This window comes from Capra hircus, chromosome 24 (genome assembly GCF_001704415.2).
Source record: "Capra hircus breed San Clemente chromosome 24, ASM170441v1, whole genome shotgun sequence".
Classification (NCBI taxonomy): Eukaryota; Metazoa; Chordata; class Mammalia; order Artiodactyla; family Bovidae; genus Capra; species Capra hircus.
This window is the reverse complement of record NC_030831.1, coordinates 21,705,559-21,729,599: the sequence shown is the minus strand read 5'-3', so window position 1 is coordinate 21,729,599 and position 24,041 is coordinate 21,705,559. Positions and strand designations below refer to the sequence as shown.

Genomic DNA, 24,041 nt, shown 5'->3' with positions numbered 1-24,041 from the left:
TGCAATACTAATTGCTACATTTTCAACTGGTAAAATTTTTAGTATTCATGTTTTTCTCTCTCTTGGTTTGGAAGCTACACGTTTTATTTTTATTCCTTTAATGGTGAGATCTGGGCCCATTGTAGTCTGTCAAGATGTAAATTTATCTGCGTGCTCAGTGTATATAGTGTCCTTTTGATCCAAACAGTCATGTTATTTTTCACTTTTAGGACATTTCTAGTTGTAATCTCAAATTTTGCGGTGTTGCCGTGCCCTCCAGTCTATTCTTCTGGAACTGCTCCTGTACGCATACTAGGAACTTCTTAATCTACACTGTTAGTTTTGCTCACTTTTTGAATTGTATCTAGATGAATTTCTCATAAATACCTTGATACCGTCAAAGTCTGTGTCTGATGTTTACTGGCTTTGTGGCTTTGGACAAGTTCCTTGACCTTTCCATACCTCAGGTTCCTTATCTGTACAGTCAGGACACTAACAGAGCTTGTTGGAAGACTCTAGTGCTTTGAATACTCACTGGTCTAGGATGCAGAGAAGGCCTCTGTCCAGAGAATGAGCTCTCCATCCCAGTGCAATTCTCAGGAAAAGACAACTCGAAGCATGCTTTTCCATCTTCACTCTTTTCACTCTTCACTGGCTTCTGAAGTGTATTCACAATGCACTGTTAAATGAGAACTGTCAGACTGATAGTTAAGTACCCCTCCATTGAGCTGGACAAAGCTGGCCAACAGGTGCTTTTCAGACCAGTTCCCCAGAGGTGGAAGAGGAGCAGTGTGGGGCAGCCCTTAGAGAGCAGCCTTTTCGCCCCCTTATCTGAATCCAGAAAAGCCTTGGTTGTCTGAGCTGTAGGCTTAACTCCTCGTATAGCTGGAGTGTCAGGTCACCTTGCAGCAGAACCTTTACCACCTTATAGGATCTCCAAGGACACGTTTTTGAAGGCAACTGTAGCAAAGGAGAACATTGTTCCAGTGTCAAGAAGAACTCAATAGAAATAACGGTCAAAGAAAACCCTTGTAATGTGTAGTCTTAGGGAAGAAGATTAATATAATTTCAAGGCATCTAATTTGGCAATTCCATCCTATATAATTAGTCTCAGATGGTTAAGAACTAACAATAATACCACTTATTGAGTGTTTATTATGTTTCAGGGGCTGTACACATTACTACCCTGGTGGGTAGTATGCCCAGTTTACAGATGGGGTAACTCTCAGACCAGAAAGAGCTTCTCTTAGGGCTCTTTCTTTGTGATTCTAGTGCACACTTGCAGTTCTGGAGTTGCCTTTGAGTGCAGCCTGGCTAATACCAGAAGGAAAAAAATGGAAAACTCACCAGTGGTTGGATGGAACTTCAAATTACCATCTCCTTTGCCAGTTGACCTGCTACCATTCACATTTCAGTGTCCCATCAAACAGCTGCTCCATGCATTCTGTCCAGGAGTTATGGCTCCACCCACTGGGAGTAACAGAGTGGCGTGCACTTACTCCATCTTTCCTGGAACCAGAAAATATACCCATTTAAAGTGTATGATGCAGTGATTTTAAGTATTTATTAATAACTGTAGTAAACTTGCAGAGTTATGTTGGTATCACCACTCTTAGAAAGTTTGTTGTTCAGTTGCTCAGTCATGGCCAACTCTTTGTGACCCCATGAACTGCTGCACACCTGGTTTCCCTGTCCTTCCCTATCTCCTGGGTTTGCTTAAACTCATGTCCATTGAGTCCATGATGCCATCCAACCATCTCATTCTCTGCCACCCCCTTCTCCTCCTGCCTTCAATCTTTCCCAGCATCAGGGTCTTCAATGAGTCAACTCTTCGCATCAGATGGCCAAAGTATTGGAACTTCAGCTTCAGCATCAGTTCTTCCAGTGAATATTCAGGACTGATTTCCTTTAGGATTGACTAGTTTGATCTCCTTGCTGTCCAAGGGACTCTAAAGAATCTTCTCCAGCACCACAGTTTGAAAGTATCAGTTCTTTGGCACTCAGCCTTCTTTGTGGGCCAGCTCTCACATCCATACATGACTACTGGAAAAGCCATAGGTTTGACTGTACAGATCATTGTTGGCAAAGTGATGTCTCTGCTTTTTAATACACTGTCTAGGTTTGTCATAGCCTTTCTTCCACGGAGCAAGCTCTTTTAATTTTGTGGCTACAGTCACCATCCACAGTAATTTTGGAGCCCAAGAAAATAGTCTGCCACTGTTTCCATTGTTTCCCCATCTATTTGCCATGAAGTGATGAGACCAGATGCCATATCTTAGTGTTTTGAGTGTTGAGTTTTAAGCCAGCTTTTTCACTCTCCTCTTTCACTTTCATCAAGAGGCTCTTTAGTTCCTCTTCGTTTTCTGTTATTAGGGTGGTGTCATCTGCATATCTGAGGTTATTGCTATTTCTCCTGACAACCTTGATTCCAGTTTGAGCTTCCTCCAGCCAGCATTTCTCATCATGTACTCTGCATATAAGTTAAATAAGCAGGGTGACAACATACAGCCTTGACGTACTCCTTTCCCAATTTGGGACCAGTCTGTTGTTCCATGTCCAGTTCTAACTGTTGCTTCCTGACCTATGTACAGTTTTCTCAGGAGGCAGGTAAGGTGGTCCGGTATTCCTGTCTCTTTAAGAATTCTCCAGTTTGTTGTGATCCACACAAAGGCTTTAGCATAGTCAGTGAAGCAGAAGTAGATGCTTTTCTGGAATTCCCATGCTTTTTTTATGATCCAGGGGATGTTGGCAGTTTGAGCTCTGGTTCCTCTGGCTTTTCTAAATCCAGCTTATACATCTGGAAGTTCTAGATTTACCTACTGTTGAAACCTATCTTGAAGGATTTTGAGCATTACCTTGCTAGCATGTGAAATGAGCACACAATTGCACTCATTTGGAAAATTTTTATTCACCCAAAAAAAGTCTCTGGTGTGCGTCTGTAGTCACTCTCCATTCCCACTCTCAGCCCCAGGTTAAAGTTATCACTGATGTGCTCTATTTATGTAGACTTGCCTCATCTGGCCTTTTCATATAAACGGAATCACATAATGTGAAGTCTTTGTGTCTGAGTCCTTTGACTGAGGATAGTGTTTCTGGGATTCTCCCAATTGTGGCCTGTCTCCTTTGTTCCTTTTTATTGCCCAGTGTTACTCAGCTGTGTGGATGTTACTGCTGGCACCAGTTGATGAACATTTGAATTGTTCCCCTTTTTTTAGCTATTATGAGTAATGTTACTAAGAACATTTGTATACAGGAGTTTGTGTGGATATATGTTTTTGTTTTTCTTCAGCAAATTCCCAATTGCAGAGTCTTATAATACTCTATAACTATTTAAGAAATTGGCAAGCTATTTTCCAGAGCAGCTGCGCCATTTACACTCCACCAGCAGTGTATGAGGGTTCTAGTTTCTCCACATCCTTACCAGTGCTTCTTTTTTACTCTCTTTTCTACTATAGTCATTTTACAGGGTGTGAAGTGGTACCTCGCTGTGATTTTAATTGGGGTTTCTGTAATGATACTGAGGATCCTTTTATGTACTTATCAGCCATTTTTGTATCTTTAATGAAATGTCTTTTCAAATATGTTGCCCATTGTAAGTTAAGATTATTTGATTTCCTGTTGCTGAGTTGCAAGAACTCTTTATATATTCTGGACAAATTATAAATATCAGACATGTGATTTCGAAATATTTTCTTAGTTTGTGGCTTGTGTTTTCCATTTCCTTCATGGCTTAATGATACCTTTAGGTACAGAATATGCTCATTGGCACAAAAAAATTTAATTTTAATGAAGTTACATTTATCAGTTGTTTCTTTTATGGATTGTGCTTCTAATGTCACATCACACTTTATGGAACAAGACTGGACTCCTCCCTGCTAAGGTCAGAAGCAAGCAAAGGATGCCTGCTTTCTGCTTCTTCTCAAAATTCTACTAGTCCAAAACTCAGAAGTGCACTGTGGGTACAGAAAGAGAGCCCCAAAAGTAGCCCTCTTTGGTCTGAGATACAAAAAGAGGGTGTCTTAAGGTTCGCTTTTTTCAACTCTTTTTTTTCTTCCCTATGCTCTCAGCCCCTAGGCAGTATTGTCAAGGCACACAGACATGAGAGCAGCGGCCAGGGCGGCAGTCTGAGGAAGGGAAATCCTCTCTGACTAGAAGAACTCTGGTCTCCAGAGCATGTGTAGATTCCCATTGCTTTTCTCTTTCTGTCTTCCACAGTTTGACCTGAAACACAGGTACAGTCTTGGGAAATAGGCAGCAGAGAGAGGAAACTAAAGCCTCATTTTCTAGCTGTGTTGGAAGACTCAACGTAAAAGATGTCAGTTCTCCAGTACAGGGGTTCCTTAAAACACTAGGAATAAAATTACCATGTGGCCCAGCAGTCCCACTGCTTGGCACATACCCTGAGAAAATCATAATTTAAAAAGACACATGTACCCCAGTGTTCACTGAAGCACTGTTTACAATAGTCAGGATATGGAGGCAATGTCCTGACATGGAAGCATAGATGTCCATTGACAGATGAATGGATGAAAGGTATGGTATATATGTACAAAGGAATATTACTCAGGCATAAAAAGGAATAAATCTGAGTTAGTTCTAGTGAGGTAGATGAACCTGCAGCCTGTTACACACAGTGAAGTAAGTCAGCATGAAAAATATCATATATTAATGCATATATATATGGAATCTAGGAAAATTGTACTGATTAATTTGCAGGACAGGAATACATAGACACATACATAGACACGTAGGACACAGACATCGAGACTTGTGGACACAGCAGGGGAAGAAGAGAATGGGATGAAATTGAGAGAGTAACACTGAAACATATACATTACCCTATGTAAAATAGATAGCTAGTGGGAAGTTGCTGTGTAACACAGAAAGCTCACCCAGTGCTCTGTGGAAGCCTAGAGGTGGGATGGGGTGGGGGTAGGAGGGAGGTTCAAGAGGGAGGGGAAATATGTATACTTACGGCTGATTCACAGTGTTGTATGGCAGGAAGCAACACAACATTGTAAAACAGTCATCCTCCAATTAAAAATAAAAATGTTCTTTAAAAACAGATGCATAGTAGCCCCTCAAGAAAAAGATGTCAATTCTCCTCAGTAGATGTTCGGTGAAATTCCATCAGAACCTGAGCAAGGGATTTAAATTTTTATTTGAAAACGCAAAAAAAAAATAGAATAACTAAAATAAATTTGAAAATGATGAATAAATTTGGAGGAAATACATTACCCAATTCAAAGACTTTCTGTAAAGCTGCAGTAATCAAGTTATGATGTTGGCAAAAAGATAGATGTATGGATTAATGGGATAAGATAGAAAGCTCAGAAGTAGACCCATATGAAAATGGCTCTTTTTAAATTTTATTTTACTGAAGTATAGTTGATTTACAATGTCATGTTAGTTTCAGTTGTATAGCCAAGTGATTCAGTTTTATATAAATACATATTCTTTTTCATTATGGATTATTAGAAGGCATTGAAAATAGTTCCCTGTGCTATACCGTAGGACCTTGTTGTTTGTTTTATATATAGTAGTTTGTATATGCTAATCTCAAACTTATATTACCCCTCTCTCACTCCCTTTCCTCTTTGGTATTTGTTTGGTTTATTTTGTGAATCTGCGAGTCTGTTTTTATTTTGTAGATATGTTCATCTGTATCATATTTTAGATTCCACTTATAAGTGATATCATATGGTATTTGTTTTTCTCTTTATGACTTATTTCATTTAGTATGATAATCTCTCGACTCCCCAGGTGGCACTAGTGGTAAAGACCTGCCTCCTAATGCAGGAAACAAGAGACAACTGGTTCTGTCCCTGGGTCGGAAGAGTCCCTGGAGGAAGGCATGGCAACCCACTCCAGTATTCTTGCCTGGAGAATCTGGTGGACAGAGGAGCCAGGTGGGCTACAGTACATAGGGTTGCAAAGAGTCAGACATGACTGAAGCATCTTAGCACTCAATGATAATCTCTGGGTCCATCCATGTTGGTGCGCATGGTATTATTTCACTCTCTTTGTGGCTGAATAATATTCCATTATATATATTCTTTATCCATTCATCTATTGATAGACATTTAGGTTGCTCCCATGTCTTGTGTGTGTACTAGGTCACTTCAGTCATGTCCAGCTCTTTGCAACCCCATGAACTGTTACCCCCAGGTTCCTCTGTCCATGAGATTCTCCAGGCAAGAATACTGGAGTGGGTTGCCATGCCCTCCTCCAGGGAATCTCCCCGACCCACATCTCTTGCATCTCCTACATTGGCAGGCGTATTCTTTACCACTAGCCCACCTGGGAAGCCCTGAAAACCACTGCTCTGTATTATTCCTTTTAAATAAAGTTGTTAAGAAGACAAAATTCATCTGTAATGCTAGCGGTCCACAGGAGTGGTCACCTTGGGAACAGGTGCAGTGGGAGCCTCCGTGGGGTTGGTAATGGTCTTGTTTCTTCTGGGTGCTGACTCCTTGATGCATTCACTTTGTAGAAACTCATTGAACTGTATACTTATAGTTGTCAACTTGTTTATATATCAGTAAAAAGTTAAGAGTCTTCTTTTCCCTCTCTTCCTAACCCACACCCTGTTGTTAAGTCTGTGTGTGGTCTTTCTGTTTTGTTTGTTTTTAAAGCAACATGGCCTTCCACTTGCGAGTTTTCTTCCCCAAGGATGTGCTCAGTTGGGACACAGTAGAAGAAGATGGCTTCATAATACAGCCTGTGCTCATCCTTAGCTCGGTGTCTCCTTCTTTCAAAGGGTTACCTTCCCTCCAGCCCCACAAGGACAGGTGGCCCCTTCAGGGGAGAAGCTTAGCTGGAATGCTGGAGTATGTGTGTGTGTGTTTACATGTCTGTGATCATTTATAAAGATTTTCCCATATTTTCTCTGTTTTTCTGTTTTGTTTTTTTATGAAATCGTGTGGGTTTTTAAAATACCTTTTATTTATTTGTTATTTTATTGTCTTATTACTTCCTTACTGTGTACTTATTACTTATTATGCTTGGGGTCTTCACTGCTGCATGAGGGCTTTCTCTAGTTGGTGACGAGCGGGGCTACTCTTCATTGCAGTGTGCAGACTTCTCACTGCGGTGGCCCCTCTTGTTGCCGAGCACAGGCTCTGGGTGCACAGACTTCAGTAGCTGCAGCACGCAGGCTCAGTAGCTGTGGTCATGGGCCCTAGAGCGTGGGCTCGGTGGTTGTGGCACATGGGCTTCGTTGCTCCGCAACATGTGGAATCTGCCCAGACCAGGGATGGGACCCATGTCCCCTGCGTTGGCAGGTAGCTTCTTACCCACTGTAACACCAGGGAAGTCCTGGGAGAATGTTTGTGAGTTTGTATTTCTCTGAATGATTAAATTCAGTTGTTTGATTTAGGAAATTGGTATCCTTTTTGTCATCTGTTCTGGGTTCTAATACTCACTCTGCTTTCTGATTCTTCCATCCTGCTGTGAATGATTTCCATTTTAGTCTTATTTCCAGTGTTGCGTAGCTTTACTTCCTTTCCATACAACTTCAGAATTTAATTCCTTAACCTGTCGTCCTAGTAATAAATCTGACTTACCACTCCTCTTCTGCAGAGCCGGCACCTCCGAGTTTTCCATCATCTTCCTGTTGGTTCCCGGTTGTGCACCCAGCTGGCTTCCCAGCTAGCAGTACTGTTTGTACATGCCAGGTTTACCTAGTCATCCTCTGAGTCTCAGGGGGTTTTGTTCTTTTTGTTGTTTCTGTAAGCTAGCTTTGTAGTGACCATGGCTGTATTCTGTTTCCCAATATTCATAATAATAAGTAGGATTAGTTTGTGAAACAAGGAGACTCATGACTTAATAGGAGTCAGTTAAGCAATGTTAGAATGTCCTGGAACACATGGCTTGATGTCTGGTTACTTAGTGCTGTTGTTGCCCTCGGGTAGTCTGTTTCTAGTGGTTTCATCTAGCTCACAAGACTGAAAGATGAGACCATGTAGAACTAGTTTATTGATTCTGTGTGCTGATATTTTGGGTGTGTTTGGTCTTTTCCAATGACTACATTTCTAGACACAGTCTATACTGAACAAGATGTGTGCTGAAATTGCGTTGTGGAATGGCAGCATCAAGATTGTGAAACTCACAATCAGGCCCTGCCACTCCCTCCCTGGGTCCGTCCTTGGCTTCTCATCTGTGAATTGTGGCTCCAAGTACCTCACAAAGCTATTAGGAAGCTTCAGTGCCTGGTACTTAGTAGATACTCAGTAAATATTAGTTTACTTCCTTTGTGGAAGGGAATCTTTTGCTTAGATTATTCAACTATTAGCCTGTAGCAGTTCTGACTTTTTGTCTAATGGGATTCTTGAGACCCGTTCACTTTGGGATTAGTGATATGGCCTTAGTACATTCTCCATTGAAATGAATCCACAGAAGACATATCAGGAGAGGTGCCTGATTTTAAGAATATGATTAACATCTTTAAAATAGTTTTAGTCTAAGCATATATAACTTTAGGTACTGTTTTATTAAATGCAACATTAACCAAAACCTAAATAAATGAGAAGTTATGAGAGTTGCACCACTAGAGCCCTAGAGCCAACTGCCTTTATTCCTCTGTCAGCCGTCCTAGTGTGGGTTACTGGATTTTGCTGTCTTAACAGTTTTACAAAGGCATTTGCTTCTTCCAGGTGTAAAACAAAGGTGTATCCAGATAACCTTCCTACAACCAGTGTGGTGATTGTTTTCCACAATGAGGCTTGGAGCACACTTCTGCGAACTGTCCACAGCGTCATTAATCGCTCACCAAGACACATGCTAGAAGAAATCGTTCTAGTAGATGATGCCAGTGAAAGAGGTAAATTTTACATTTTAATGCCAATAATCTACATGTTTTGTCATTAGTGCTTATAAAACTAGCTGCTATCAGTGATAGTTGCTATCAGTTTAACCTAATAATTTTATACAAGCTTCTAATTTATCCTAAAAGTTATTTATGACATTTGGACTCATTCACATATGCAAACAGTTTACAGCCTTGTGAAACTTAAAATATTACTTTAATTAGCATTTAGTTGTATCACATCTTAATCTTGTTTTAAAAAGAGATAACTGTAAAAATTTATGCATAACAGTGGGGGAGGAAAAAAAACAACACAATTTTGTCAGGATTTTCTCTGTGGGAAGCTCAGCCTGGAGTCGGTGGAGAAAGACTGGCTCTGATTTAGAGCCATGAAGAGAGATTTAGTGCATGGACAGTGGGAATCGTCCCTGCCAGCAGAGCAGAGCCTCAGCTGGGCGAGTCCAGGCTCTCCAGGTTCTTCCTAGATCTTCCCATTTTCTCCATTCCCAAGGTCAGGCGTGGTGCATAAAAGGGTGATGAAGGGCCTTGTGGGAAAGTGGTGTATAGTATGTCTCTGATCTCATGATGAGTCTCTGCAGTGGCTCTGGCCCAGACATTCTTCCACGAATCTCAGAATTTTTCACGGGCTTTTTTGTTTTTCACAGCACAGCTGTTTAGGATCATTGGTGTCATGTGCTTTCTCCAATATTCCTATACTCACATGAGAAAAATTTGAAGGGAACTACAGAAAATGGCTCTTCCCTCCTTAAGCAGCTTGAAACTTCATGACTTATCTTTTCAACCTTTTTTTGTTGTTATCTTCACCTTTCTTGCCTAATCTCTAATTGCATATGCTAAGATAGTTTAGTCAAGTATTATACCTTCTTCCTATGCCCACACTAAACATATACATTTAAGCATGATGAAATTTAATTACTTCCTATCTTAACTATTGGGATTAATTTGCACATTGATAACAATTTAAATCATCTTCCTTTGCCAGATTGTAGAAGTAAAAATAAATAAGTTACAGCCTTGCTGTCTCAAGGGCTTTGTAGCTTACTTCCTTAATCTAATCAAGGAGATAGTTTATAATTGCATAAAACATTTAATAATAATATCTACTATAATTAATGTCAAAATGGATGAGAGCGGTTATAAATTAAGAATACCACACTTAAATAATTACTGTTGACAGTAGACATATAAATTTCACCTGAATAATTGGTAGCTAGGAATTAATTAATCCCTCTTTAGAAAATTAGCCAGAGTTAGTTTAGCAGCGATATATAAAAACATTTCTGTCTTCTGAGTGACTGACTTATAAGTTGAAACTTTTGAAATTAAATGTTCCTTAAGGAGAGATATTTTTCCTCAGATGAAATGATTTGTTTTTATATTTCCCCCCGTTTTCGCCATCATTTTGTTGCAGGCCTGAGAAGGCTGTGTGAAATAGGAAGTTTTTGTGGGATGTAGCCTAATCAGAAAGATGCATGTGTCCACAACATGAAGTGGCAAAGAAAAGTCACGTATCCCAGTTATTTTTTCCTCCCTCATGTAGGCCCTCCTGAATCACCATGGCCTGTGTGAACCTGTAATTGGAAACGTGTGGGCAGGTGTCTGCCTCCCTGCTCCGTCGGGCTCTTAGTCACTAAGCAGGTCTGAAGTGTCACTTGGTTCTTCTGCGTCTTCTGGCCTGGAAAGCCTCGGGTGTTCTAATCACTACTTCTGATGCTTGGAAACCACTGGGCGTTGTGCTGTTGTGGTCACAGCTGCAGTCCTGCTGCCCAGACTGAGCATGGTCTGACCTTCTTGTTTAGGTGGTAACTATGGGCCCAGGAACCAGAGGCAGCTCTCTAAGTCTGCCCCTTCCTACTCATAAGGCCCAGCCAAGGCACTGTTATTTTTCACCCGGCTGATGAAATAGACTAGTCTCCCCATAAACACTGTCTCCCTAAAGGAAGCTTTTAAACATGCAGACCAGACCACATCACTTCTCTGATGAAAACCTTTCCTCGAAACAAAGACCTGCTATATAACACAGGGAACTATATCAGTATCCTATAATAACCTACAATTGATAAAAATATGAAAAAGAACCTGTATGTAACTGAACCACATTGCTGTACCCCTGAAAACATTGTAAATCAACTATACTTTAAAAAAAAAATCATTCCTCTGAGGCCTGCAACTATACTTCAGTTAAAGACAAGCAAACAGCTTTCCTTTAAGGCCTGCGTGCCCTGGTCTATGCCTGCATCTCCAGTCTCATCTTGTAAATCCCTGCCCACCCTATCCCCACAGTTCAGCTCAGATGTTTCATCAGAGTCAAGTTACATTCAGAGAGGCCTTCCTTGACCTCCCAAGACCAGGTCATGTCCCACTGAACACCTCTCAGAACACTCTGTACTCCACAGCACCCCCCGGAGCTTTACCAGTTTACACCCACCCCCCCAGGCAGGCACTTTAACTCCATCAGGAAGGACTGTTTGCTCAGTTTTCTCCCCAGTGTCCACAGTGCCTGTTGCATAGTAAGCAGTCCAGCATATATTCAGTGAATGAAGGGAAGAGTAATCCCCAGTCAGTTAATCCTTGTGTTTTCCTCCTTGTCTGCATAGAGTTCCTAACTAGGCTGTGTAGCATGCGTAGTCTGCTCCTGGCCTCAGAGTACTGGACTTCACAGTTAACCTGCTGAGACATCAGTAGCTCCATTTATTAAGTATGAAGTAGGTGCTATAATTATCCCTATTTTATTGTTAGAGCAAAATGAGACTTAACCATAGACCTGGGGGTTGGTTGACCTCTTAACTGCTATGTGCTTCACGTCTGTCATAACTTTACTGTTGCAGATCTGTAATAAAGACGGAATCTGGATGAATCCCTAGTTCATGTTCAGAGTTATGCAGTTCTCATCTCAGAAGGGTATCTTAAGGCTCAGAATTGATACAGTGTTCTTAATCTGACATGACTATTGTTTTTCTCATTTTACACAAAAGGAAACAGGTTCTTATTTAAGTAGGGATTAGGAGTCAGGTTTATTAATATTACACTCTAAATTCCTTGCTCTTTTGAGTTCTAACTAAGATTTCTCAGTTGTTGCCAGGAGCAGCGAAATTTTCCCTGACCTTTACTCTGCCAGCCTCACACTGCCTGAGGTAGAGATGCCTTGGGATCCATTTATAGACTAATAGCTGTAAAGATACCTAATAAATAAGATTCTGCCTTATTTTTAGATGACGTTGTATCTTCTAATCATAATCAGTTAACCCCCATGGCTTCATTTTCATAAAATGAGTTTTGAATAAGTAGTTCTTAGCAACTAAACTGAACCGAATCCCCCTCACACGCTAGTAAAGTAATGCTCAAAATTCTCCAAGCGAGACTTCAGCGGTACGTGAACCACGAACTTCCAGATGTTCAAGCTGCTTTTAGAAAAGGCAGAGGAAACAGAGATCAAATTGCCAACATCCGCTGGATCATGGAAAAAGCAAGAGAGTTCCAGAAAAACATCTATTTCTGCTTTATTGACTATGCCAAACCCTTTGACTGTGTGGATCACAATAAACTGTGGAGAATTCTGAAAGAGATGGGAATACCAGACCACCTAACCTGCCTCTTGAGAAACCTGTATGCAGGTCAGGAAGCAACAGTTAGAACTGGACATGAAACAACAGACTGATTCTAAATAGGAAAAGGATTGTATATTGTCAAGGTTGTATATTGTCACCCTGCTTATTTAACTTATATGCAGAGTACATCATGAGAAATGCTGGACTGGAAGAAGCATAAGCTGGAATCAATATTGCCGGGAGAAATATCAATAACCTCAGATAGGCAGATGACAGCACCCTTATGGCAGAAAGTGAAGAGGAACTCAAAAGCCTCTTAATGAAAGTGAAAGAGGAGAGCTTTAAGTTGGCTTAAAGCTCAACATTCAGAAAACGAAGATCATGGCATCTGATCCCATCACCTCATGGGAAATAGATGGGGAAACAGTGGAAACAGTGTAAGACTTTATTTTGGGGGGCTCCCAAATCACTGCAGATGGTGACTGTAGCCATGAAATTAAAAGACACTTACTCCTTGGAAGAAAAGGTATGACCAACCTAGATAGCATATTGAAAAGCAGAGACATTACTTTGCCAACAAAGGTCCGTCTAGTGAAGGCTGTGGTTTTTCCAGTGGTCATGTATGGATGTGAGAGTTGGACTGTGAAGTAAGCTGAGTGCCAAAGAATTAATGCTTTTGAACTGTAGTGTTGGAGAAGACTCTTGAGAGTCCCTTGGACTGTAAGGAGATCCATCCAGTCCATTTTGAAGGAGATCAGCCCTAGATGTTCTTTGGAAGGAATGATGCTAAAGCTGAAACTCCAGTACTTTGGCCACCTCATGCGAAGAGTTGACTCATTGGAAAAGACTCTGATGCTGGGAGGGATTGGGGGCAGGAGGAAAAGGGGACAACAGAGGATGAGATGGCTGGATGGCATCACTGACTCGATGGACGTGAGTTTGAGTGAACTCTGGAAGATGGTGATGGACAGGGAGGCCTGGTGTGCTGCGATTCCTGGGGTCGCAAAGAGTCAGACACGACTGAGCAACTGAACTGAACTGAATCCCCCACCTAGTCCTGAGCACATAATTCTCTGTCAGCTGTTAGGAAGACATCTAGTTTGTAGTCATATTGCATGAGAACCACAAAGATGTTAAATAAAATGCCAAGAAAAGTTGTTGAATAGCAACTTTTTTGAGCTACCAGACCATGCATTTTTCATTTTAATGATAGACAAGACATAGTATCATAACTTTCAAAGATAACAGGACTCAGGGATTAGATTGCTTTGATTCTTAAGATGCACTTCAAACTAATTCTGGAAGGAAGACTTACTGGGAGATGTGTTGTGATACAGTTGCACTTGACTGGTCTAAGGTACTAGAATATAACTCATACCTCATCACATGAGATTCATCAAACTCTAAATGTGTATCAGGTCGGGCAATTCCACAGTCCTGAATTTTTCCCTTGGTTGTTTCCTTTCAGGATTTCTTGCTGTGGGTGAAAAGATGGGCTTTGAAGTCAGGCAGACCTGATTTGACTGTTGGATCTACTCCTTAATAAACTGTGTCATCTTCATCAGTTCATTTAATATTCTAAGCCTTAGAATTTCATGTCTAAAATAGGTTTAATAACATCTCATAGGGTCATTATGAGGATTAATGAAATAAAGTCTGTAAAGAGCCTGGCATTATACTAAACAGACATAAAAGGGTAAAATGGTGCTTTTCATCGGGATTGGCATCACCCTCACCTTTTTACTCAGAATCAAATTATAGCTTTCTGGTTCATAAAATCATGGTTATCAGGTAGGAGTTCTCCCCATATTTTTCAGATACTCTTTTTAGCCCAGATATTTTAGAAAATGTGTTAGCAGACATGTAAAGGATCGGTGTTCTGGTGTAGTGGACATAGAGGCCTTTTTTCTCTTTCACTGTTTTCATAGCCCTGATTATTCCATTATTGAATCAGTCAGGTCTTACCACTTCCAGGGAGCAAGAACCATTTCACTCCTATTTGTCTTTCCCTCTCCAATATGTAGGAAGCGCTTTGGGTTCCCACATTTAGAATTTATCCCCTTAATATACCCAACCACCCTTATGGAGATCCCATGGACAGAGGTAGTCATAGGCATCCTGGTAGCTCCATGTCAAGATTTTCCTTCCCTGGAGAGATTGTCCTTGTACTTCTTGTATGGGGACAAGTAGGAAAGACATTTGCCCACCATCCATTGCTTCTCTGGCATAACTACCAGAAACTAACCTGATCTGCAACTTCTCTTTGCCTTGAGGAAGTGGAAACTTTTCTGCTTTTTTCTTTTTTAATTTATTTATTTGGCTGCACCAGGTTTTAGTCATTGCACATGGGATCTTCAGTCTTCCTTACAGCATGCAGGATCCTTAGTCACAGCTTGTGGGATCTAGTTCCCTGACCAGGGATTGAACCTGGGCCCCCTGCATTGGGGTGCAAAGTCTCAGCCACTGGACCACCAGGGAAGTCCCCCTTGTCTGCCTTTTAAAGTCAGTTATGTACTCTGGAGGCAGGAAATCCTTGACTTAAGGGCACAGCCTCTCTCTGAACTCTCCAGGATAGCTGCTGATTTTCTTTTTCTCTTTAGTTGCCCTTCCCTCTTGAAAGCTCTTTTACTTGGACCAAATGGTCTGTTAAGGTTTCTGTTTGGTCTTGCAGCTACAGCCCAGCATTCTCTTCTAGCTTGACCTCACTCCCCACCTCCTGCAAGAAGAACTGCATAGTCAGAGACTGTGACGGTCTGTAAGACAATTCGCTCCTGTCTTTAAAGAAACCACAGCTTTCTGAACTCTGAACAGCTATTGTGTATTCGTTCCTTCTCGCTATTGAGGTCTGGGTTTAATTCTGTTGAATCACCTTCTTTCTGTTCCTGATCCTTAAGCATGATTTCAAAAAAAGAATTGAGCCTGACAGAAAGCTCCTTCAAGAAATGTGGTAACATGCCTCTGACTGAGCCTGAGCCCAGAGGCTCTCCCCTAATGCCTCGCGTAACAAAGGAGAGGCAGTTCTGGCACATTCTGTCAGGAAATAAAAAGCCTTCCTGGGTGAACTGGGTTTGTGAATCAGGGAGCCTCACCTACAGTGCCCAGTAAATACATGTTGAATGAATACTGCAATCCAAAGTTGCTTTCCACCTGGGCAATGCCAGCTCACAGATTTTTCGTGTTATTTTCTTATTTGTTTTATTCCTTTTCAGACTTTTTAAAAAGACCTCTAGAGAGTTACGTGAAAAAATTAAAAGTACCCGTTCACGTCATTCGAATGGAGCAGCGTTCTGGATTGATCAGAGCTAGGTTAAAAGGCGCTGCTGTGTCTAAAGGCCAAGTGATCACCTTTTTAGACGCGCACTGTGAGTGCACAGTGGGGTGGCTGGAGCCTCTCTTAGCCAGGATCAAACACGACAGGTAATTTTATGGGATTTATAAATTGTTTTCAGTGCCTTTGTGTTAAACTATGGTAAGTTGCATAATTCTGTTTTAAAATAAATATAAAAATATTTTCTTCTGAGTTTTCCTTTTAAATACCTTTGAAGAATGCTCGTGCTCAGTTCCTGAGTCGTGTCCAACTCTCGTGACCCCATGGACTGTAGCCCACCAGGCCCCTCTGTGCATGGGATTTTCCAGGCAAGCATACTGGAGTGGGTTCCCATTTCCTTCTCCAAGGGATCCTCCCAACCCAGGGATCGAACGCACGTCTCCCGCATTGGTAGACAGATTTACCACTGAGCCACCTGAGAAGCGCCATGAAGACTGCTCTAGACTAAATGTGAAGACCACATTCTCAAGCCTGCAAGCCCTGTTTGTGGACTGTCTTGTTAGTGAGGATGGGTTAGGAAACGTGTTGCTAGGATGTTTATTGTCTGCTCTCTTCACTGAACAGGAGCAGAACATAGAGACACTTATCTCAGGGCTGGTAGGATAAAAAGCCCTGTACTCATCCCTGCTCTCTAAGGCTGCCATGAGGGTGCGGGCAGGTCATCTGCTCTCTGTCTGCATCTTTACTGAGGCTGTATCTCTCAGCCTGTAGCGCAGAGTTAAAGAGGGTGAGGAGATACACGTTGCCCTGGAAATGCTTGATTGTATATGAAAAATAAGCACTGTAATCTTGGCTAATACAGGTGGAACATTTGGAGCAGTGCAAGCTCATGGTTGTAGTCTTTCATGATGCAGTTTTCAGAGAATTGTCTACTGCTGGGCTCTGGCTTAGTTCCTAGATACCAGGAAAAGACCTAACTAACTTCATTCTGCAGGACCTAGGTTTGTTGCATTTCTGCTTGTTGTTGCAGTTTCAACCAGAGGCTGGCTGTGTCAGCTTAACATTAAGATTTAGATTTCAGCAGGGTAAACCCTTATTAGTCAAGTTGAGCATGCGTGCGTGCTAAGTTGCTTCAGTCGTGTCCCACTCTTTGTGACCCTGTGGTCTGTAACCTGCCAGGCTCTTCTGTCCATGGGATTCTCCAGGCAAGAATACTGGAGTGGGTTGCTATGCCCTCCTCCAGGGGACCTTCCCCACCACCCGTCTCATGTTTCCTGCGCTGGCAGGTGGGTTCTTTAGTACTAGTGCCACCTGGGAAGGCCCCAAGTTGAGCTTAGTGGGAGCTTCTCATTGCATCCATTCTGTTTGTAAGCAAATACTGGACCTACATCTCTCCCCTTTCAAAGATGAATTGCCTGGGCAGTGAGAAGATACAGTAGCTTTAGGAAGGAGAACACTGCCTGAAAAAGACATAGGATATCTGTAAATTGTTTTCTGTATGTAACAAATGACTGATTCAGGAAGTGTTTTTTTGTGTAAAGATAGTCTGTAACCTTTATGAAGCAGGAGCCTAAACCCTTGGAGAAAGCAGTGTGAAATATGAAATATGAAAGAGAAATTGCCTGAAATAACAAACACAACAACTTCCAGTTGGGCCGTATGATAGATGAGGTATCCTGAACAACTTTTCCAACTGAAAAAGCTAAATTCTGGATAAATACAAAACACATTTTTAAGTGCATCACCAAGTTGGCACTAAAGTAAGAAATTTTGCAGCTCTCAGAACGAAGTACATACAAGTAAGTAGTCCAGACACTAAAGTCAGCTTTCACTTGTAGGGTTTCCTGCTGAACTTAGGGGATATGGATCTTCTACCTTAAAAGACAAACAGTTGGGAGGAGAGGAGCCAAGGCCAGGGCCCTGCCTACAGTGTGAAGACAAATAGCAAATATCTGCATAAAGCTAGGCTTCTGTTGTCTGTACTTCTGGGTTAGAATGAGAAGTGAATTCTATCACACCAAAGGCAACCTGGCTGTTTCAACCTGGCTGGTGAAGGAGGGAAAACAGATCTCTCCTGAGAATTTGTAAGCAGGATACAGAAAAAGGGGATACCAGTTCAACTTGTTTTATGTGACTAGTATAACCTTGATAAGAAATCAGAAAAGAAGTACATGGAAAATTATTCAGACCCACTGGTGAACCTTAATACAAAAATCTCACACCATCAGCAAACTGAGTCCAGCTGGGATTTATTAACAGCGTATCAACATATATAAAAAACACAGGGTTCCCCAACTTCCAGGACCTAATGCCTGATGGTCAGAGGTGGAGCTGATGTAATAATAATAGAAATAAAATGCACAGTATATGTAATGCACCTGAATCATCCCAAACCCACACTTCCCCCACTCCAGTTTAACGGAAAAACTGTCTTCCATGAAACCAGTCTCTGGTGCCAAAAAAGTGGGGGAACACTGATAACATATCAGTATATATGTATATATAACACATCATTACTACTTGGTTTAGTTTAATATTACAAAACCAGTTCACAAAGTAGATGATGTTAACGTATTTCTGAAACTGTGATTAAAACCCTGTCATTAAAACTCTATAATCACTTTAGTAGATACAGGGAAAAAAAATGTTCATTTATGATTAAAATGAACATTGATCTGTGATTTAAAATACTTAGTAAACTATTACAGAATGGAAATTTACAAATTTTAGAAAGGATAGCTAAATACACACTTGTTAACTGGCAAACATAACAGAGAAATGTTGAAAGTGTTTTGCACAAGATAAGGATGCCCTGAATTATTTGTATTACTCAGTATTATTAGCCTTAGATTTTGCAATAATACAAGAAATAAAGGTGTAAGAATTGGAAAGGAAAAATAAAACGAGTGCTATCAATTGCAAATGATGTGTTTTTTACAGAGAAATCTATACACAAAGTAGTAGAAATAATAAGAATTTAGCAGTATTGCCAAATATAAAATCACCGCAGAAAAGTCGGTTGCTTTCTCCATACCAGCAGGAGTAGTTAGGAAATATAATATAAAAAGAAGAAATGATACCATTTATAATAGCAATGGAAATCATAGGCTGTGATTAGAAACATGTTTAACAAATGATGCATGAAATTGAAAATTGTTGAAATTCACTGGAAAATAATCTGAGCAGAGAAGGATAATGTTAATGGATAGAAAAGTCAATATAAAAATGTCATTTTTCCCCACCTTGATCTATAAATCAATGTGTTTTTAATTGAAATCTCAGCAGAATTTTCTTGGAGAAACTGGCTGATGCTGACATTTATATGGGAATAAATATTTTTTTAAAACAATAGCTAAAATACCCATGAAAAAGAAGAGTCAAGTACAACTGGGCCTGTCCTACTAGATATCAAGACTTATTTTAAAGCTGTTTAATTGTGGCAGTGATGTGTTGATGCAGGGTTAGACTAGTGAAACAGAGCCAGTCCCTGTTCATGTGAAAACTTGGCTTAAGACAGAGCTGGCCCTTACGGTTACAGCAGACTGTGAGGTAAGGAGCACTAGGACAGTTGGTCACCCATAAGGAAAATAAACGAAGTTGGGTACTTGCTGCATGAAAATCCAAAGTCGGTTTCATGAAGACTAAAGACAAATGTGAAAGGCAAAAATACAGTTCATTTTGAAGATAATATAGGAGAAGATGATTTGGGAGTAAGGAAAGATTTCTTAAATAAGACACCAGTCAGATGGGGAGGATACTCTAAAATGTGGCTCCCAAGGGCTCTGAGAGGGGCAGTGTTCCTTAGAAGGAGCTGTGGTCATGGGTGGTTTTTCAGGTTCATAAAAATCGCAGTAACCAAAAGGAAAAAAATTTTAGTGTGTATGATCAGACAATTTATATGAAGAAATACAAACAGCAATAAAAAGTACTCATTCTAATAATTAGAAAATATAAATTTTTTTAAACCCAGAGATACTGTTTAACATTATTATAATTACACAATTGCAAGAAAATAGCATCCAAAGTTGATGGCATTATAAGAAAGCTGTATATACATCTACATAAAACACTTTGGGAAAGCAGTAATGAGCAGTGCCACAAAAAATTCTTTCCTTTAATTTACTAGTCTTACTCCTAGAAGTTTACTCTTCAAGCAAAAGTGAAAATATATATATGAACATGACCCCTTAGTTTCTTAATAGCAAAAATCTATAAGAAACACAAATGTCCAAAAGTCTGTTTTTTAAGAAAGTTATTAGCTTAAAACTGTTAAATAAGTAGTCATTAAAAGTGTTATTTTATAACACTGTAGAAATATTTGAAGTACTTTTCATGTGGCAAAAAATGTAAAAAGTCTGAATGGAAAAGAGGTGGAAGGTTATTTTCGATGGGTTATAAATAAATAGGATAAATGATGCTAGCTTAGCAGGATAGAGTGGGGGATTTTTTTCACCATTGTCCTTAACATTATAGAATGCATTTTTATTTTAAAAACACTTACTATATACTTGTTATGTAGTTGTTATGACAGACCTCAAAAAGGAAAGTTTTCAGAGATTTTTCATCTGCTTTTATGATTCCAGGAAGACAGTGGTCTGTCCCATCATAGATGTGATCAGTGATGACACTTTCGAGTACATGGCAGGTTCTGACATGACCTACGGCGGGTTCAACTGGAAGCTCAACTTTCGCTGGTATCCTGTTCCCCAAAGAGAAATGGACAGAAGGAAAGGTGATCGGACTCTTCCTGTGAGGTAATTGATTCGTCAAACATTTTCCCCAAAGTGTTACTGGTGGGGGATTGTGAAGCTTCGGGAATCACATTAGAAGGATTTTTAAATGTATTTTGAAATACATGAAGGATTTGTTCACCATATGTGAAGTTAAGAGCCATTTTTCATTTATTTGAAGTAATATCATTATTTATTTGAAATAATGTCATTATTTCAAAGATGAGTTTCTTTTTTAAGTAAAAAAATAAGTTCAAATTTTTCATTTCTATAAATTAGTACCTATGAGAAATGACAGTGACATGCATATGTTCTTTCATTTCTACATGAACAACAGTTTGTAAATCTAATTCATGCTTTAATTTAGTCACTAAGGATAATAATATTCAACTTAAACCATCCCTTCAGTAATTGTAAGTGCCAAGATGTGAAAATATTGCCTAAAACTGGGTAATAAAACGTAAGACCTTAAATTCAGACATCTACCATCTGACAAGGTTAGAAAAAATTTGTTTCAAGTATAAAAATAACTAGAATTGACAAAAGTATAAAAGGGATATCCATTAATGTATTTCTGCTTTTTCTTTTGTTCTGCATTTGGTCCTATATAGATTTTTTTTTTTTTTTTTTCTAGAAAGGGATAAAAAGCTTCATGCTATTGAGGATCTTTAGAGAGAGACCTTGAGCCTTCTGAGCCATCCTAGGATTTATTCTGGTTGCATCAACCTGTTGCTTCTATAGTAACTGAGACTTGCTTATTGTTATTAGCCTTTTTAGCCTTCTCCTCTCCTAGGCTTCCCAGATCTGTCTGCCTTTGAATTGAGTCCAGTTCTGACAGTTGGAGAGAGCTTTCACTAGTTCTATGCTCTTTGTCCCTAGCCAGCCCAAGTCCTCTCCTGCTTTCCCAGTAAAGGGACTTTTTCACTCTTTGGCTGACAGTTCAAATCAGCATCTAAACCAAGGGTTGCTAAACATTTCATGGATGATAGACTTCTTTGAAAAATCAGATAAAAGCTAGTAGTCTTCCCTAAACTGGGGGGTAGGGCAGTAGTCCAGGATGCCTGTATAAATGCCTATTTTACATGTATAAACAGACGGGTTTGCATTAACAGTTCTAGGAAAATTAGATGCTGGACCTAGGTCAGGAAACCCCTGCACTGAAGGATAATGCTGGGTGTCAGCCTATTTCCTTTGAGTCCTAAGGTATTAGGCTTTCTCATTCTTTTTTGTCTTCTAAAATCAAAGTAAGTCCTAACTTCTTGGTGGAAACAACTATTTCTTCTGTAAAAGCAAATGCTACCTCCCTCACCAGTGCATGGAATGAGTATGTTTTAGGGTTATATAGGTGGCCAGTTCATCCTAAACTATTATCGACATGTGTCCTCTGTCCCTAGAATTGAATTACATTCTCCCTAGTTGGAACCCATTCTTCTCCCATACTCATTCTTCAAGTGAACCAGTACTAGGTATTCATTTATTTACGTCCTCCTTTGTTACCATTTCTCTGCTTAATTCAACCTATTCTCACCCACTCTGCATACCTGAGCCATGTTTTGTGGCAGAGAATTTACTGTACTTGGTCAGGATGATGATCCCCTTAGGAGGAATATATTGATTTATTCTGTACTTCATCTCCTTCCTTAAAGTTCAGGAAAAAGCTGCATTGTTTTCATCCTGTTTAATCATACATCTTTGCAGTGTTTGCCACCCTTTAAAACCTGGTGTGCTAGAGCTGCTGACATGAGTCTGGTTGGTTAACATGATCAACTGCATTTTTAGTTGCTTGAAACTCTGGAGTGCATGACAGTCAGATGAAGAAGATTACAAGAAATAGCTTCAACTTAAGGAGTTCAGGGTGGAAGCTCAGTCAGGACCTGAGGATCAAGAACAGTACTGAAGACAATAAGAGCCCTTGGGACCAGGCAAGGAAGGGGGTCCAGGCAGGAGCTGTGACAGCATGATTGGGGTGCAGATCTTATCTGGAAACCAAATAACTTAGCATAAAAACAAAGCTCTTGGGGCCTGTGAAGCTTTCTGAAGAGTGTGAGAATCAGCGTTTATTCCATAGTTAGATAAACAGTTATAAAACTACTTTTAAAAACAAAAACTGATAGTAAACTTTAAATTGTTGCAATTAACAGTATAGTATTATGATTGAATTTCAGAACACCTACAATGGCTGGAGGCCTTTTTTCAATAGACAGAGATTACTTTCAGGAAATTGGAACATATGATGCTGGAATGGATATTTGGGGAGGAGAAAACCTAGAAATTTCCTTTAGGGTAAGTTCCCTTTGAAAAAAGTAACCCGTATAACCTCAAATATGAATATGCTTTGAATATTCGTGTTCTTTCTAAAGAAAAAATAAAAGGTGAACTTAATATGAGTTTAATCAGACTTCACAGCCTTCAGCCCATAAAAACTTTGGTGATACTATTAAAGGTTCTTTCTAAAGTATTTTAAGCAAATAATTCAGTTATATTAGTAGTCTACCTGTAAAAGTTACACAGGATTCCCCAGTTGTCTGTACTTTCAAGGAGGTAATTCAAACTCTAAATAAAAATAACATGTAGTTCATAAATGCTACTTTGTTCCTTAACTGCCAAAAACATAATTTTACCTTCTTTAATATGCTGTGTGCTTCTGGTTTGAGAATTGTTCTCTCTTATTTAAACCTGGCCACTTAACCAGCTTCCTGTTTTTCAATAAAAAGAAAAAGGCAAAAGAATTCTTAAATTATTCTAAATTAATTTAACCCAGTCAGCCTTAAGTCTTACGCATTTCATGTTCACAAAAATCAACTTATTTTTAGAATGATGTGTATTTCTGAAAATAATGAACTTTAGACACATGGCTTATTGGAAACCATAGTGAACTGCACAGAAGTCTAACCCTGCTAGTTCACTGCATTCCTGGTGGATCACCTTGCTCTTTATAAGAGGAGAGGTTTGGACACCAGAGCGTCTTGGAGATCCTATTTGACTGTATTACTTTATGATCCTGGGAAAACATTAAAGTGGGCACACTGAGTATTTAACAAAGTCAAGACTTTTCAAAAAGCAATGTAATTGAAAATAGTCTACAGTTAGTTAGACTTTTAACTTACAGGAAAATGTATTTGAAAGGAGTAGAAGGATAACTGATTAAGGATGTGAAACCACACTTAAGGATCTTTCTTTTTACCCCTAGAGGCTAGACTGTGCTCTCACTGGCCACTGAGTAATTCATGAGTAATCCACAAGTTGAGAGTCCTAGGTTCTGTTTAATGTATAGGTTGTGACACAGGTTTGGAGAAGGACGAACAGATAGGGCCCTGGCTGAACTCTCCGTGGTCAAAAGTTTTTTGACCATGAACCATATTAATAAATACATTATACACACAACCCATAATGTAAACATTTCATCAAGTAACAAGTATGTTCTTGTTACTAAGTGCTGGTTGCAATTCATCAAATTTGAATTTTATGACCCTTTTAAGATTGATGGACTGCAGTTAGCAAAAAACACTGCTCTGGGCCTCAGGTCTTTCCTGAATTTAACCTTCAGCTTCTGGTTTGATCAGAACCAGAAATTGAGGAAGCGCTGACTCTGGGACCATGTAGCAGGAGCTCCACTGTACATACACCCTTGATTCTGTGAAATTCTAGCCATGAAATTCAGTAGATGTGAACAATTTTTTTTTAAACTG

General features: G+C 39.9%; 1 protein-coding gene across 1 annotated transcript in view; it reads left to right on the top strand.

Annotated features, from left to right (window-relative positions):
• Positions 1-24,041, top strand: part of GALNT1 (polypeptide N-acetylgalactosaminyltransferase 1) — a 78,461-nt gene that overhangs the window by 33,473 nt on the left and 20,947 nt on the right. Inside the window, exons 4-7 of the mRNA XM_005696978.3 lie at positions 8,634-8,800; positions 15,564-15,771; positions 20,206-20,376; positions 22,518-22,635. Coding sequence (XP_005697035.1) covers positions 8,634-8,800; positions 15,564-15,771; positions 20,206-20,376; positions 22,518-22,635 — 664 coding nt within the window. The remainder of the gene's footprint in view (positions 1-8,633; positions 8,801-15,563; positions 15,772-20,205; positions 20,377-22,517; positions 22,636-24,041) is intronic.